General features: G+C 43.6%; 1 protein-coding gene and 1 pseudogene across 1 annotated transcript; both read right to left on the bottom strand.

The window, feature by feature from the left end:
• Window positions 1-1,999: 1,999 nt before the first annotated feature.
• Window positions 2,000-2,815, bottom strand: LOC107280264 (GATA transcription factor 6). Its single transcript, XM_015773956.1, has one exon. It carries the CDS (start codon window positions 2,813-2,815, stop codon window positions 2,000-2,002), a length of 816 nt encoding a protein of 271 aa, XP_015629442.1.
• A 3,221-nt stretch (window positions 2,816-6,036) lies between these two features.
• LOC4331504 (uncharacterized) lies at window positions 6,037-17,391 on the bottom strand (annotated as a pseudogene).
• Window positions 17,392-19,004: the final 1,613 nt, after the last annotated feature.

Here is a 19,004-nt window from a genome sequence, read left to right on the forward strand (position 1 = left end):
CGAATGTCACCGGGTGGTGTGAACCTATTCCTTTGTTATGACCAATTTGCATTGAATACCCTATTCTTTGATACCTTGGGTAATAAATTGATTAGCTTGAACCTTATATATTGGTTTGGTTCAGCTAAATGCTATATATATATATATATATATATATATATATATATATATATATATATATATATATATATATATATATATATATATATATAATTGCTTAGCCATGCTTAGAAACATTATCACATAATTGGGATAACTAATGTTACACTATCACTTATGGTTATATTTAATGGTAGCTCACGATGGTTAATCGTGTTATGATAATTAATTGATAACTAAAACTTGACAATGGTGGGTTGTGAGCACATGGTTTTGAAGGTCGTGCTCATGACAATTAAGGACCGGTTCGCGAGCTACTGTTGTGAAACATTAACCGTGCCAACCACAAGCCAGCGTGGGCAACGGCTTTACCTTTTGTATAGCATGATTCATTACGGGGTGCCAGACTGAGAAGTGGCGAGAAGTCCGTGGGGGTCGCTGGGAGTCCATGCCTCTGGTTATATTTATAGAGGGGGTGATTATGATCCAGGAATGGTGCGCTGTGGTGAGTTGTGTTGTGCAGGGGATATTGTCATAGCCTCTATTCGGGTACTTTCCAGTATCGCGACGCATGGTAGACATGATGTTGAGGCTGTGTCTTGTGGGTACAGTGGTGCACCTCTGGCCAGAGTAAAACTATTCGAATAGCCATGCCCGCGGTTATGGGCGGGTTGAGTAATGTTTTTCGTGATTAGTCTCACACCTCTCATAATAATTATGGATGTTATAACTGGTAATAATTTGCTTAGCTCCTGGTTTGGAGTTAGATCTGTACAGCCGGGTATGGTTGTTCAGAATGGTTGGGCCTGAGCAGCATGGGCGTGTTGTTCAGTATTGATTAAAATTAATGATTAAAGTACTCTACTGTTTTATTACTCTTAAATGTTTGCTAAATGCTGCTTTTGCAAATGAACCCTATATTATGCCATCCTTTGGTATCATTGTGCACTTGCATATTTGCTGTGTGGCTTGTTGAGTATGTCATATGCTCATCCTTGCAATAATCATCAAACCTCTTTTAAAGAAAAAGGATCCAGAAGGAGAAGACGTTTGGCTTATACCCTAGTTGAGCTGCCTGTGGGAGTGGAGCTGAAGCCATTGCTAGACCGTTAATTCCGCTGCTGTTTTCTTTTCTTTTGTAAGTATGTAACGTTATTATTATGATGGATTTGTATATTAAATTGTCAGTTTGTGTACCTCGGCTGATTTCTGGACGAGGATTTTATGCACAAATTAGTTTGGAAATTACTAGTGAATTTTCGGACGTGACACCCTGTTACATATGTAGCAGGTTCATCATTCACACATGTATCAGGTTTCGTACCCACTTGTGCCTTTATATCAACCTGGTATATCCAAGTTTAGTACCGTCATATCATACCATGTACCAGACACGTACTCCACTAAAATAAACCAACCTCGTGCTAGCATGTCACACATTATAGTATAATGAATTAGTATATAGAGTATATCCAGACTTTGTCACATCCTAGTATGAAGCTATGTTCAGATTCGTTGTACTATGATGTATCACATTTTAGTACAGATGTTAGTTTATCTTAGGATAAAATGTATCACATTCTAGTACGAGATTGGTTTATATTGGAACGGAGGAAATAAGTATAATACTATTTTGGCCAATATTCTTTTTGAAAGAGGGGACAAGTGAATAAAACTCCATTGATTTGTAAAATCAGAACCAATGCAAATTAATCGACTGTCATCTCCTCGCTATAACAGCATGTCACACAACTCACAACAACTGCGAAAGGGCATGTAACTCGGTAATTACAGTGAACTGAATAGTAACTTAAGGTTATGAGTGGTTGGATATAAAGGCTGGTAAAAAAAAACTCTCTCTAGAAAAACAATTCACAACTAGCCAGATGTATGCACAGTTTCACACAGGCCCAGAAGTTAGCGCCGTTGCGGTGGCGGCCAGCATGGCCTTCTTCCTCTTCTTCTCCCTGAGCTTCACCACCTTCCTGTGGCGGTTGGAGTACCCGTCGCTCCCGAAGCCGGGGCTCGTCGACGGCCGGTACTCCGGCAGCAGGTGGTCAATCCTGTACCGGATGCCGCACGCGTTGCACAGCGTGCTCGGCCCGTCCGGCCCCACCCGCCACTGCGGCGTCTCCGTCGTCTGGCAGTGGCCGCACCTCTTCTCCTCGCCGCATTTGCGCCGCCGCTTGGCGGGGCGCGAGCAGTGTTCTCCTCCTTCTCCTCCGCCGCCGCCGCCGCTGGAAACTTCGTCGCGGCTGTTGTCGACGGCGGCGGCGGCGGCGGTGGCCAGCTGGGGGGATACCAGTGACCAGACCCTCTTGCGTACGGCGGCGGGTGCGCGGCGCGGCTTCCTCGCCACAGCCGAAGCTTGGAGCCACGGAACGTCGTCGACGGTGCTCGGCGTGCCCGCCTTCTCATCGCCGCCGCCTACTGCTCTCTGCAAGTCCAGCCCGCCGCCAACGTCGGCGTGCATGTGCTCCTCGCTCCTGGAGTCCACGTCGGCGTCGGCCGCGGGCGTCGGCGGCGAGCAATCAAGCTTGAACGCCGCCAAGAAAGGGTCGTCCACCGCCGAGAGGCATCTCATGACCTCCTCAAACGGGTCGTCGGGGCAGCACAGCCCCTCGCCGTCGACGAGGTCGTCGAAGGGGACGTCGCCGTCGACGAAATCGAAGGCGACGACGTCATGGAGGGAGACGTACGGCGTCGGTTTCCGCATCGATCAGGTGCAAAAACTAATTCGCGGTTTCCGCATCGATTAGGTTAAAAAAAATTAGGGGTAATTTGCGAGGTTTAGGGCTTGCATTAGTGGAGGCGTCGACGAAGAGGGAGAGAGGAGAGAGACACGGTTAGTTTCGTCTCGGGAGAAAAACTAGCGATTTGTATTCCGAAACAAACTCTGATAACAGAAGGCTTCCGGAGAGAAACACACTCAAAATCGGCTACGACTGCTATCTTGTATTGACACACGATTTCTATTCTAAACAGATACAAATTTCGTTAAAAAACGCCTGAGCGGAACGGGCCGGGAGAGATATCTCGGTGGGCTTAAACGGAAAGCCAGACTTCTCATTGTAAATGGGCCGGCCGGCCTCCAGAATTCGGCCCATGTCCAATTATCCATGGCAGTATCTTTTGCCCTCGAGAACAGAAGGGGAAACAGATGAGTTGTGGGCAAGATGAAGAGTAGTATTGGGAAAGTATTTTTATCCTTAGAGAGTATTCCCTTGTTTCTTGTACATCACCTAAATAAATATTATTTTCTTCTAAAAAATAATAAGGTATATTAATATAAAATATATCACACTTCCAAGAGTTGGAAGCTGTCAAACATCACCAGGCAGTCAAGTTGTAGAGATGGTGAAATGTATGGAGAAGCTGCAGTCAAGTTGCTACATTAGGAGTAAAAGGTGATTTTTCATCTGAAGACCAATCCAGAAATATTGGGACAATCTGACTGAATAACTGCTAATTATAACCAACGTTTTGCTCTAAGTGTTATTGGATGTTTTCATTAGTGGTATAGGTTGCTTATGTAAGTATGTGAGTTTTCTCTAGGTGATTTCTTTGTATTTCTTTCAAACTTGATACTGTATTTGTCACTGTGAACAATGTGAATATTTTCCTTTACTGTTTAATATTGATTGCCACTAATCATGATGTGAAAAAATAACTGAGGCAAAGAATCATGCCTTTCTGCTATGCAAAATGTAAGCTTTATTCTGCGCAAGGGCTCAAGCATTTCATACATAATGTCAGGAGCCGAAGAGCTAGAAAATATAATATGCAGCTAGCTGATTTGTTGTTGTCAGTTGTATTTGAGTAGTACTTAATTTTGTTTTCTATTGCATGCATTGCTGGATCAATGGGTGCTTGGTCAAGTCAGCCTCCTGCAACTATGTCGCTGGTAATATGCTTTCCTATAGCTGATCTTTTCCCTCTTCGGTCATGTTTTATTCTGTTCTGTTCTGCTTACCACACCTCTCCTCCTCCCCAAAAAATAAAGTATGGAACATCATTATGTAGAAACTAAAATTCAAGTTGACTCAAATTAAGTAGAAAACATGCTAGAAAAAAGAAGTATCCCTCCCTCACTGCTTCAAAAGAATTGAGAGTACAGGTAGTGGAAGAAGGAAGCATATGGAGCAATAAATTTGTCTGCCTCTACTACTATTAGAGGTAAAGCTGAAAATGATTTATAATCTCATTTGGATACAGTTAGCATAAATATGTAAGTCATAAACTTACAGTGGAGCTGTATAAATATTTTTTGTATGAATTTTGAATAGCAACCTGATATGACATCCATGCACATTACATTTACAGAGAGCATATGACATGCTTGCAATGATTAGACTTCCGAAGAAATGTGCGGTGTTGTCGTTATGAGCTGTGAGGCCCAGCAAGTAGAGCAGATTAGTGTGATTACTGATTCTATATGTTAAAATCGATATACTACATCATGTTTCTATGTTTTGTAGTGCAGACTGCAGACTTTTTCTTGATATAATTTATGTATCTATTCAATAATATTTTTTTCTACAGCTAATAAACAACAATGATGGGATGATTTTTATAAGCAGGACATAAACGCTAGAAAGCTAAATTGACACCCTGGTGCCTCCCGTTTATAGATGTCACCAACAAGTAAGAGAATTCCTCCTGTGTTTATATTGGAATCTTGTTGTTGCTTCTATCTGTAAAACCTGAAAAATCTTAAACCATTCCTATGCTGAATAATAGAAGATATAAAATGATATGTGTTGCCATTGCATCCTTATATTTATTTCTTCAATCCACAATTAACTATCTAAACCACTTTTTTTTGTTTTAATTCACATAAATTATTTTCGTTGCTGGTTTTAGTATGAATATTTTGATATATCTCCGTGCAAAAAAGGATTTTGATATAGCTATATGCATGTGCATTGCCAATCGATTCCTTTCCAATATGTAACAGTAGTCATTGCAAATATACTTTCATATTGTTTCTCTCTGTTGGGGCAAAAACTCTGAAAAATGATATTTGGACTGGTTGATAGGCTCACCGGGTAAAAAGGTAGAAACCATGTTAGAAACACAAGTATCGGGGATTTGATGTATATATTGTTTAGATCATGAACATTTAAGTTTTGAACAGGTTTATTTACAATAGCTGACATATAGTCCCTTAATGTATTATGAAACCCACAAGGAATTTAATTTTGAAATAAACATCATACATTTATATCATATTTTTACTACCACTGTTAATATGGTTTGTGCATAATAAAAATGTTCTCTTGCAATATGATGAGTTTGATTTATATTAGTTGGAGAGGATATATCCGGTTTAATTGATATTGGCTTATACATGCCTTGCACGTGCACGATCACTAGTCGTTAAATAACGCCTGAGCGGAACGGGCCGGGAGAGATATCTCGGTGGGCTTAAACGGAAAGCCAGACTTCTCATTGTAAATGGGCCGGCCGGCCTCCAGAATTCGGCCCATGTCCAATTATCCATGGCAGTATCTTTTGCCCTCGAGAACAGAAGGGGAAACAGATGAGTTGTGGGCAAGATGAAGAGTAGTATTGGGAAAGTATTTTTATCCTTAGAGAGTATTCCCTTGTTTCTCGTACATCACCTAAATAAATATTATTTTCTTCTAAAAAATAATAAGGTATATTAATATAAAACATATCACACTACAAATTCAAATTTAACATTTTATAAAGTTGTAAAAAAAATAAGAAATATAACTGCGAAGGTACGTTAACTATTTTCAATTTGATTTGTTATTTTTCTTGTATATATGTAGATATCAAATTTAATCTTACATATTTGTATAGTGATATATTTCATATATTTTGATATTTTTTAATAATCATTGTTTTTGTAAACTAGTACGAACCTTCTCTGCCGGATGCAAATGAAGCTGCATATGCAACTACAGTCGATTTATTTTTTCTTCACTCCTTTTTAAGCTTCCTTATGCATTTGTGATGACAAATTCAGTATCCTTCAACACACAAAGCTTACGGACATTTTGCACTCACCAACACCACCTTGCCACAAACCCAGCAAGCACTCTGAAAAGCAGAGTTAAACAAAACGAAAAAAAAAAACACGCCCCAAAATGTACAGGTATACTCAAGGAGTTGATCCACGAGACCGATCAGTCAGTCAATCAGTCGCCGACGTTGAGCAGCACGTCCCAGAGCGTCTCGTCGACGAGCTCGTCCAGTATCTCCGCCTCCATCTCTGCGCCGGCCGCGCCGACGTCCTCGCGGAACGGGCCGTTCCACGGCGACATGCTCATGTCGCGGCCGATCAGCTCGTCCACGGAGTTGGGCGAGTCCGTCGGCGGCGGTGGCGCCAGCCACGCCTGCACGGTGTTCCACAGCCCGTCCAGTAGCCTCTTGCCGCCGGGGGATCTCCTCGGCGCCGCGCCGTACCACCTGCTGAACGCGCACAGCGTCGTCGACGACTGGACGACCCGCGGCAGCGACTCGTTGATCAGGTCGAAGAGGAGGCGGTGGTCGACGCCGGTGGCCGCAGCGTCGCAGTCGGTGGTGGCCGGGGCTGAGGAGGACGACGACGACTCGACTTCCTCGAACACCCACGCGGGGATCGGTTTCACCTCGCGGTCTGAGAAGAGTTGGTCAGAGCTTCGTCTCTGTCCGTACAGACCGGCGATGACAAGAATTGCTCTGATGTAAGCTTTGATGGGGTTATCTATCTCGTCTGTGTCGTCGTCGTCGTCGTCCTGGATTGGACTTGTTTCTGCGAGTTCTTGATCGGTTTGAGCTTGCTCCGACGATGGATGCTCTGGTTCTGAGAAAATTTATTTGGTCAGAAACATCAGATCAACATTGCAAGTGCCATGCCTGATGGCTGCAAGCAAATTCAGAGAGCAAAGCTGCAGTTGCTACTTACCAGAAGCACTCGAACTCATGTCCCTAGCCGCCATCTTCAAGGGAGATCGGTGCTCGCTGAACGAAGCCTCCAATGGCGAGACAGGGCTCGGGTAACCTCCCCTGCTCATCTCATCAGGAGGGCTACTGCACCACGACGCCGGGCTCGGCGGCACCTCGGTGGAGTTCTCCTGCCACAAAACAAACAGCATTCTCATGTCAGATTGAGCTGACGCACAAAACAGAATCTTGAAGCAGAATGTGCTCAAAGAATTCAGATTTGCCTCACCTGGAGGACGCCGGGGTGGATGAGGACGGAAGGGGCGGTGACCAGCGTTCCGATCGGAGGGAGATCATCGGGGAATGGCGACTCGTCGGCGGAGTGGAGCTTCTTGCCGAACAGCTTCGCTCTCAGCCCCAGATTCTGCCTCAGGTTGGACACCCTGCCCTTGATGTTGAACGTGTCCTTCCTCCCCTTCCTCTCCTCCTCCGACGATGGCGGTGGCGGCCTGCTCCCGTAGCCTTCCTGCTTGCGCTGCAGCCGTGCTCCGGTCAGCACCCGCGGCTCCTCCGAGAGAAGCTTCACGAAAGTGGTCCCCGACACCGGCGCCGAGAACGACCTGATGAGGTTCCTCGGCGATACCGGGTCGGAGTCGATCGCCGGAGTTGGTGACGCCTTGTGGTGGCCACGTCTGAAAGACCTGACGTCGAACTCGATCGCGTGCTTCTTCTCCTCCTTGCTCCTTATCTTGCCCTTCCTTGCCACCTCATGCCTCGGCTTCGGCCTCGGCTCTTCGTTGAACGACGCCGAGGCGGTTCTTCTCCGGTGAGACAGTGCCGGCGGCTCGGTCTCCGGCTCTCGTCGGAGCACATTCTTCAGCCTGTCGGAGAGGTGCTTCCTGGCATCTCTGCAGATGTAGTCCATCTGGCTCTGGCCATTGAGCGGGATGTCGCTGCGGTACGACCGCGTCGACTCCGACCGGAGCAACGCCGAGTGCAGGTCCTTGGTGACGGTCTCCCTGATCTGGTTGGCGATGCTCCGAGCAATCTGCTTCGGGTCAGCCGGAATGTCGCCGCCGGCGGCCCACCTGTCCGCCGCCCTGTCGTCGGAAGCCATCCTCCCTTCGAGCTCGACCTTGAGCCGCTTCTTCACCTCCTCGAGGAAGGCCTCCATGTTGTTCTCCTTCTTCACCATCTCCGGCGACCCCAACGACGACTCCTCGATGTCGTCGGTGCTCATCTCGGGACAGGGCTTCAGGATCACTATCTTCTTCGGCGACAGCAGCCTCTCCTCCTCGTAGTAGAATCTCGACAGCGGCAGCCGCGTCGAGCTGGCGTCCGCGCTCGTCAGGGAGAACGTCCGGCTGCCGGAGATCGACGTGCCGGTGCCGGTGCCGCTCTCCTTGCTCCTCCTCCAGTGTGCGTCGCCATTGGAGTGCGTGTGCTTCTTGCCGGCATTATCCTTCCCTCTGTGCTGGAACCTGTAAGGCACGATGTCAGTGCACCTGACGTCATCGTCGTCGAGATGGCTCTCCAATTCCAGAGCTCTCGACTGCTCCCACATCCTGCTCGCCTGCCACGCCTCGAAATCCTTCTTGAACTTCTGCAGCTCCTCCTCCTGCGGGTGCTCTCGCGGCTGCGGTTTAGCCCATTCACTGCTGCTGATCGCCTTGCTCAGCTGACCAAAGAGCTCCATGCTGTCGTCGTAGGCACAGACCTCAGCTTGCTTCGGCGAATGCTTCATGGAGCCCTTGTGTTGCACGAAGGAGACATGCTTGGTTGAGACCATTTCAGAAGGATCTCTTCTTGGCATTGGCCTTGTGGAGGTTATCATGTCTTGCCTTTTCTCCTCCGTGTGGCCGGCGGCAAGCTCACCGGCGGTTGTACTCATTGGAGGTGAGTCCATGCCCATCAACCTGGCAATGACACTTGGTCTCTTCTGAACTTCATTTGTTCTGAAGGATACGTCCTCATGGATGATCCTCTTGATTGGGGATGAGCTGTGGTTGAGACCAGCTTTTGGGTATTGTTGCCTCATGTTGCAGGAGTACTGCACAAGTTACAGGAAGCTTAATCAGGCCACTGCAAAAGTTCTTGCCAGTTAATTAGCTCTTGCACAGGATGTAAAGTTAAACATTGGTTTATACAGCTCCTTATTTATTGATGAAAGATACAACTTTGTTTTCACGATGAAATAATTCATCCACATGGGGTTAGATGCCAAATAGTAACTTATGTACCCAACAGTAGCTGGGGGTCTACTGTTAGGCACCATTATTAATGGATGTTTCATGATGTCTTCTCATACAGCAACATTCGGGTACAGATACACCTAGCAGCAATGTTACTATGATGTACAGAAATCATAAGTAGGCATCTCATCTGTCAAGAGAAATCTAACTACTTTGGCTCCTTCGTGCAGAAAATGAACTGTTAGTCACTGAAAAGACAGGTTCTTTTCTGGAAACAGAAGAATTCACTAGATGCTTATGAGGGGACAAAACATGAAAGGAATTACTCTCTTACTACAGAACAGTGAGGAAATGTACAAGACTCACCGGGACATCCTCTTGGAAGACGCCATAGCTTTGTGGAGCCTCCAGGGTGAACTCCATGCTATTCCTTGGGGCTTCAAATCCTACAAATTCAGAGATGGCACCTTGATCAGTTATAAATTTGCTTCAAATTCAATTACCGAATAGCTGGAAAAACAACATAGAAAGTCTCAATGAACTCTTTTATTTCAAGTGTACGTTAACTCGTTAAGCATCAACCATCATTAAGGATGGGGCTTGTCCTGGTGACTCGGTGATTCAGAACTTAAGGCAAAGACCATGTGTAAGTTGGACAGAGAGAAATGAATCACCGTGTATCACCGTACCTTCGCCCTGCTTCTTGTGTGACCACTTCCTTGAGGTGCTAGCATGAGAGAAGTCCAGGTACTGCAGCATGGTGGCACTTGTTGCCAGAGAGATCCAGCAGTACGCTGCGATGGCAATATTAGGATATCTGAAGGACGAACGAGACAGACCTTACTATCCTGTAAAATTATGTGAGGTATCATGTCAGATTCTACAGAAAATCAGCCACACCAAAATATTGTAGTGAACACAATTTATGATCACCATTACGACTTTTTTCCTGCAAATAAAAGGAATAGCGCACAAGACAGAATTCATGAAGACATTTGCTCATTTCAACAGGTCAATGCATATTCAGCAAGCTTGAATTCCTTCGAAGAATACCCCGATCAAGAACCCAAAATTTCCAATGTGTGAGGTGGAATTTCGTATCAGTAATCAACATGACCGAAACCACAGAAACATAGAGGGAAAAAACATCAGACGAACTGGAGGAGAATCTTCTGAGAAATGGTTTCTGGAATTCAATTCATTTCGAAGCAACCATCCAGTCATCAAGACGGTTGAGCACATGAACAGAAGCAAATGATGATCCAAAAACGTCAAACATAATGAGCAGTTGAACCCCACCACGTGCAAACAGATCAGAAGCAACCGCATTCCTCCCAGAACCAAACGCATGAACTAAACGGACGGAACAGAGGGAGCTGATCAATCAAGCAAGAAGAACTGAGGAGAGGAAGCTACGTACAAGGATCCTCTCGTGCCTCCTCTCTGCAGTTAGCATGCAGCTCCCCGGCAACCACCGGCCGGCCGCCGCCGATCAGCGGCGAAACTGTTGCTTCTCCCACCGTGGAAATGGGGTCTCGCTGGGGTAAGAAGAGAAGAGACGCCGCACTGCGATGCTCTGCAATGAGCTGCAAGCTTCTTGCCAATGAGCCTGTGCTCATGTGCAGGTAGTAGTGGTATAAGAGTTACAGCCCATGAAGAGGGAGGAAAGCAGCAGCCGGGAAAGCGAAAGCTTCTCCCTTTGCCTCTCTTTCCCCACAACCACCCTCCTTTTGGTCTCCCTCCTTGCCTTTAATATTCCCTCTTGATCGCCATCTTCTCCTTGCCACTTCTCTTGTCCCTGATCTCCTCCTCTTTTTTAGCCTTTACCTCTTGCAAATTTTTAACAGATGCCGGGAGAGATGCCTTAATCTCTTCTTGGCTTGGCATTCTAGCTAGAATGCATGCATACCCAGCTGGCCTTGCCTACATGCTGGTGAAGAAGAGAAAGCCATGAAATGCTTAGCGATAATAATTCCTCCTATCAGAGAAAAGATTATGTTTTTTGTGGGGGCTGCAGATCAAAATGACAGCTTTTCTTGTATGTAGCCATGGAAGATTCTCTTACTACAGAAGCCAGCTTCAGTAACGGAAGAGGAGAGCTTTTGCTGAGTTATTTTAGCTGGGATGACAGCTCAAGTACGCGAGGATTCTAGTTGGTGCACCACACGCTTTGATCTTTTCCGTTTTCCCTAACCACACGAGGCCGTTCCATTTGGCGCCATTCTGTTAACTGCCACCGGCCGTTCTGAAGAAGGCGTGGGATGCAGTCAGCGCCAATGCAATCTGTATCTTTCTTATCTCCCCCTGCGCTGGTCAGCATCATGTGGGAATTGGATGAGATGTTTCTCCCTTTAAATATTCAGTTAATCACATAATCCATAGGAGAATCACTTGACAGTTGACACCCAGAGTTGTACCACAATTTTACAATAACCAGTGTCTGAATAGACTGAAAGAATCCCTACAAGAAAAACTGAAGATGAATTGAACTACATAATTTATATATTAGACGTTAAAAGCAAACACAATATCTATTTAATTTCTCCATGACCCCAATATATACGCCTACACTACACAAGGCTATCATCGGCGAGACATTTTTTCACTAGAGAAATGCCCAAACTCATGAACACGATACTGCCCAAGGAGCAGACACACATAGCCCCTGTTTAGGGGAGCTTAAGTCATTATCGAAAAAAAAGAGGAGCTTAAGCTACTCTCAGATTTTCCAGCTTTTAAAACAATTCAGCTTCTTGCTCAAATTCTAAATCCAGAAATTAAACAAGGAGACAGAAGACGGGAGATCCATTTTCTTCTGATTCTCACAAGTTAGATACTCACTAGCTGCTTCTTAAAATTTTCCAAAGTCCAAACAGCACCATAGTGCTCTCAAGGAGGAGTGGATAGTTCTAAATCCAGAAATTAAACAAGGAGGCAGAAGAAGGGAGATCCATTTTCTTCTGATTCTCACAAGTTGATACTCACTAGCTGCTTCTTAAAATTTCCAAAGTCCAAACAGCATCATAGTGCTCTCAAGGAGGAGTGGATAGGGTAGGCGCCGTGCACCAGCGGGATAATCGACCCCATGCGTGAGGGCGACATCTGATGGCGAGGATCTCTCCTCGCTTGATCAGAAAATGTTGTTGGTGACGTCCGCATGCACATGCACGCCTAGCTAGCTTGACCTAGTAACAAAGCTACGACACTTAATTGGGGTTCAAGGTGTAGTACAGATGGGACTGGGAGGTTAATTAGCTGCCACTAGCTACCAGCAATGATATTACAAAACATCATGTAGATCTGATGGTCCATATTATTATCTGTATGCAGCACTGGCCACTGTATTATTGCCTCTTAATTCTTTCTCTACATGTCTCACCAAACTGCCAACTGAAACAGGCTATTAGGCTGGACGGACCCATGTTTTCTCCTCCTTGTCTCCGGTGTTTCATCCATGTCGACTGAATCTAGGGATAATAAAACGGCCGGCTTGCAGAATTGGAGACCAAGGGAACATGCAGTAATGGAGAGTTTACCTTATGGAGATGGAGATCAGATCCAGAGGTGGGGGCTTGATGCTGTAAGATGAACAGCACACTGAAGCACAGCTTATTTAATTTGAAGGAGACATGCTTCTTCATGTTGGATCTTCTCCGGGACATGATCCTAACAGCATTCCTGCAGAGCAAACATGGCACCTTCCGTAGGGAGGTAAATCTTCTTTCTGCGGCTAAACTAAACTTAGTTGTGAGCTTATGAAATGGCGTGCATGCATGCATGCACAGCCATCATTCCTCACTACTAAAATAAACTTGCAAAGCAGAAGAAAAATCATATCTGCCCGATAAACAAGTTAAACTGTGACCCTCCTAGATGAACAGATCACATGGTGGGGCTCCCCATCGAATCAATACCATTCAGTTCCTCCACGCACTGCCTAAAGCAAAGAGAAAATAGGGTAATCGCTGGGCTGTCTGACTCACAAACATTTTCTCAAGAGTAGAACAGTGTGAAGTGTGAACATTTCAGACCAGGCACATTTGTATGCACAAGAACGGCCAACTATTTATGAGCTTCAATTGAGAATTATTATTATTCCCCTCAAATGACCACTCAGACCCATTGACGTAAATTTCCAAATGAAGAAACCTGTTACACTCGGCCCTGTGCCTCTCTGCTTCTTCCAGCTCAACATTATTACATTACACGTAGTGCACAGAATTTACAGATAAAATAGACCACCGTATCTCTTCAGAGATTGCCTTGCACTTTCTGCCTTCAAAAACATCGTCAACAAGTGTAAAGGAGCTTTCAATAGTTAAAACTCAAAAACTCTACTAAGATGGTCCTTCATTCACTTGCCATTTGCTAATTATAACCAAAACTCAGAGGGTTGGCATTTTATGGTGTCTTTCTGGAAGGGTTTTAAGGGGAACTAGGGCTCAGTGGGTTGTAAAGGGGTGTCATGATCAGTGCACTAAACTTTAATTATGTGCCCATCTCAATGAAAAGCTAGTGCATCTTTGGGTAAAAATTCCTGTGATCATTCATATCAAGTGCCCCCACAGGAACGTGTCATGTGAAGTTGCTGCTTGCTTGAAGGATAAGCCCTACTGAATTAGGTGGTGGCTTGGCAACAGTGGTCCAAAATGCTAGATGCATGGCAGAGAAGAGACCATCTTTGTCCATGAATTGTTTTTACATGGATCATAGTACGAGATTGAGAAGCCTAATCTATTTTTATACTCTCTCTTTTTTAATAGGTAACATCATTTGCATAGCTGCCGCTGATGGGATTTTGAGATATAAAACAAGTCTTCTATTCTCTTTTGAGTTTTGTAATGCATTGCCTGGGGTCTGCTTGTACTACACTTCAGGATCAGAGAAGATATATATGCATATAGAATCAGTTTTATTTTGTTAGTGAATTATAACCAGTGGCTTTTAAAATGGGGTTAATAATCTGCCAGCACAAAATCCAATTCATGCCGAAAAAGTGAGCATGCCTCGACCCATGAAACTATATGATGCATTTAGAACTGAACTATCCCACATGATTTATCACTCAATTCGTCATTACCATTTTAGTAGTCATATACTCTGGCCAAAAGAAACCAAAAGTTTTTTTTGGGGGGTAAGAATTTGCTTGAAGTCTCTATATCTAGTCATGTTTTGTGCATTTCTACAATTCAACATGAGCTCATCTAAGCTACCTGGTCATCGTTTAAAGAGAAAAAAAATATAAATATTAATAACCAATGCAGTGCACACCGGGGATGCATAACTAAACTAACAGCCATCATGGATACAAAATGTGCAGCAATAATGACCTAGTAGCAAATGAATTGTGTATAGTGTGTGATACTAGTGGCAAATGCACTGCATGCTAAAGGCATTATCACAATTTGGAAGCAAGGGCTGTCTTGAGGATACAAATTTAACTGAATGAATTTAAATACATGGTCGAAGAACTAACAAATGCTATATATTTAGATGTATCCAGTGAGTACAACAATATGACTGTCTGCTCACCTTTCCAAGGTCGGTGAACTTGAAAAAAATATTGAGGTACTACAATACTTTCTTATTTGACCAAACATTCTGTTACAAGGCTACAAGTTTATGGGGCAGTCACTAAAGGAGCACTCTTCTTTCGCATTAAGAAAAATGCAGTTTTATGCATTATAAAAAATACAAAAAGCAGCACACAGGGGGCAGCAAATCACCTTTTCTGCAACAGACTGCTCAAATGATTGTAGACACCTTCTCTCATGGCATCCCTATTACCAGTATTTAAGGTGTAAATAACTGCTCCAGGATGATTCCTCAACCTCGCAACTGCATTTTATGTGGAGAATATCTAGTCAGCAATACTTTATTTATTTATTTTTGCAAGTGTGTGGGTTCAGGAAATCAGAATAATGACTCATGTGTACATCTGAAGAAGGCTGTGGCACAAAAATGTTGTTCTTGTAAGAATATTGGAGTTATCCTTCTTTTGATGTTTGACATAGCATAGCTGGATATAAGGTAGAGTCTAAAAAAAATGTGCAACTTCATAATACACCTATAATTGAATTGGTATTTTAGAGCAAACCACCATGTAAATGGTACTTCGTAGGAGATAATGTACAGTTAGTAAAATCATTAATTAGAAGCTTCTGTCAAGATGTTAATTATTAAGTGATGGTACCTCCGGGAATGTCTCGGCCCAATCTTGGTACAGGAATTGTGGCTAGCACTGGAATGTTCGATTCAATAACTCTCATTACAGCAGGGAAGAATGCCGAACTAAACAGCTCCATTTTACCCACTTCATCAATAATGAAAAGATCAGTGTCGTCCTTGACCTGATGTGTAAAAAGAGTTATTAACTCCAGATCACATGATAAATAATTTTTAAACCAGCTATTCTGATCATTGTACAATTAATATTACATGTATCGCATGAATGTGCTAAAACAATGTGCATCCCTTACTTTATTTTATACATCTTTAGTCAGAATGGCTTACCTGCAGCTCCGGCAATGCTAGAGACTCCAGAGAAGCTATATCTACTTTGTACCTCCCAACAGTAGGCCATCTAACAGACTCGCGGCTGCAGGAAAAAAAAACATAGATGACATGGACAGGAATTCAGTAAGCACACATAAAAATCGGATTGACAGTGAATTCAAATATAAGTATTTAACAAAGGTCATAAGTCAAACCTTACAAATTTAGTTCTGAGATAATAAGTAGAGCAGAATGTTAGAGAGGACAATAAGGAACCGCGGAATTTCATGTACTTATAAATCAGTATTTTGCATCGGAACTTTCAGAAGGAGTAATATCAAATTTTCCTGGTGATGGCCAGTGACATTAACTTTTTTTGCAACTACGGTGGCGATGAGAAGCGTGTAACTTTAATCCATTTTTCTAGTTGGATCATTTCCTTGCTATGTATACAATTTGTCAGTCAAACGGATCCAAGTTCAGCAAACAAGGGAAAATGTCAGATGGACATGAGGCTGCACATGATCCGAGACATGAATAAGTAGCTTAATAAGCTGGATACCAGCAGTGGGGCGATATTCTACCATCATTGTCATTGCATAAGTGTGCAGGTAAAAAAAATACAACAGATATAGGTAACTAGATTATACCGAGTTTATCCATAAGTAAGAAAAGGCGGCACTATTTAACATGGACATGGATGTTAGCTACCTAGGATTGCAGCTAAAGTGCCTGAAACTTGATCATATGCAGGAATACAGTACTCCAGATTTTGAAAACGAAAATGTCCAAACTACCACATCACAAGTAGGTGGTGGTGGCACAGGAAATTGCGAGCATTCTATCACATATTCTTTTAGCTTGTCACAACAGCCAGATGCACTTGATTTCAGTGTATGAAAATCTCTCGCTTCATATATGTCAGAAAGGGAATCATAATCCAAGCATGGTAGCAAGATGAACCCGACCTGGAAACCTTGGAGGAGGCGAGCGGCCCGGTTCGCCCATCGAGCGTGACGACCTCGAACCCGACCCTTTCCCCACTCTCCCTCACCTCGCCTACACAACACGAAAACAGGTGAGATTTCTGATCGCGAAACAGCGCGAGCGAGCGCGCGGGGGAGCTTCTGGAAAGGGCAACTCAGCGCAGTACGGGTGTAGAAGCCGCGAATGTTGAGATGCGGGTGGGATTCGCGGAGGGTTTCGAACACACGCGTAACCAGCGTCGTCTTCCCCACGCCCTGCGAGAGCGGCGGCGGCGGCGGCGGCCGTGAGGCGGTTGACGAAGGAAGGAGAAAGGGTTTAGCGGTTGGGGTTTGCGGGATGGGGATTCCTTACCGGCGGGCCGGTGACGAGGAGGCACCTCGACGGCGCGGCGGCCATCTGGTCGGTCGTGGCAGCCGGCCGCGGCGAGGGGCGGGTCACCGGCGGCGGCCGCAGCGCCGGCGTCGGAGGCAGGACGGGAGGCTGGTGGCGCTGCTGCGTTGAGATTCGTGTCTGTCTGTTTCGGTGTTTGTCTCTCTGCCACATGGGCGGATGGGCCACATGGTACACGGAGAGCGCGTAACCGGCCCAGCGAAGGCGTAAACATGAAATGGGCCGGATGATTGCTTCCTGGGCCAAAGTGTGGTGTACGTGATGTTGGGCCCAGCCGTCTGTACAGGACGGCCAGGTGGAAGAGATATAGTAATGCTTTGGGACTACTATACATTTGTCGACAGATTTTTCCCAAAAAATTTGACAGATGTAATTATAGTACAATCATAGTGTAATTACATTGTAACTTATATGTAATTACACTGTAACTTGCATGTAACTACAGTGTAACTTATATGTAAGTTTCACATAATTTTGAATCGTTAGATCTATTACTAGATTTGTTTTGGTGAGGAAAACACACATATGTGAAAGAATTTGTTCCCACGACCTCCATTTTACCGAAATAACATGTTACGGAGAGATTTTTGAAAGTTACATACAAGTTACACTATAGTTACAGTGTAATTACATGCAAGTTACAGTGTAATTACACTTCAATTGATGTACTGTAATTACATCTGTCAAATTTTTGGGAAAAAATTTGTCGACAAATATATAACAAAATCGAATGCTTTTGGATGAAATTCAAATGCTGCATTTATTGCCTGCTTATCTGGCCTGCCTCATTTTGAATTGGAATAACTTAATTTTAGAATTAATTGAGGATTTTCTTGCTTTTTATATTCAGCTTTTGTAATTTTTGGCTGCTACGAGTAAAGGGCAAAGTAATTTGCACTCTGGGTCACATATTATTACCGAAATTTCACTTTTATCATATAAGAAGGTCCTTTTTCACTTGAACTAGGTATGCTTAATATATGTTAGGATGTGGATTCTCGTTGTATGGCCATGTCAACGACAAACTATTACGTCCAAAGAATTTGTATATAGGAGTTGCACTTTGAACTGGGTGGCCGCATGTCAATGACTAACCACCTCTTATGTCTACGTGGGTCGCTCGGTTTAAAAAGTGCAATAATTGCCAACAGTATCTAGTTTAATGAGAAAAAACACTTCAAAAGGTAGTTTAAAATGGAACTCGACAAAAATGTAGTGTCTAGTGTGTAATTTATTGGTAAAAGCATAAAAATCCTATCCTAAAATTAGTTTTTACGTACTTTGGCTATGCCATAAATTGTACTCATGAAAATAGCTTCCAATTTCCCAGACAAACGTGCATTGTTTCCATTTAGTGGGTCACGTGTCTTATAACAGACATTCTGGTTTAGCAAACGGTAAATCTAATTAGAGAGGCCTCTCTAATTAGTTTTAACCAGAGACATCCGCGTGCTAGTACTTTAGGAGTTTTGGTTGCTATCAATCCATTGAGCAAGTAGGGGAAATATTCCTATCATCTATGATTCAAATAAAATTTTCTCTTAAATTACTCATCCGATTTACAATCCGATTACACCGTTGTGTTCGTAATAATTAAATCTTTATAACAAGATCTCACATGATTATATTTTGATGAAAAATCACAAATTACTTTTATGATATGTCTAAATTACTTTTAGATTTCACTAAGTTACTTCTTAGACATATAAAAGTAAAATCAGTAAAGCCTAAAAGTAATTTACATATATTATAGAAGTAACTTATAAAAAAAAGTAACTTTAATTAATGCCTTTTTTCATTGAACAAAATATCACACATATATATGTGTGTGTGAGAGAGAGAGAGTTACTTTTAGATTTGATTAAAATACTTCCTATACATTCATAATGCTATGAGATGATTACTTTTATTTTTTTAGTTAATTCCATAATTTGTGCTGATTAATTT

Source organism: Oryza sativa, chromosome 3, assembly GCF_034140825.1.
Source record: "Oryza sativa Japonica Group chromosome 3, ASM3414082v1".
Classification (NCBI taxonomy): domain Eukaryota; kingdom Viridiplantae; phylum Streptophyta; class Magnoliopsida; order Poales; family Poaceae; genus Oryza; species Oryza sativa.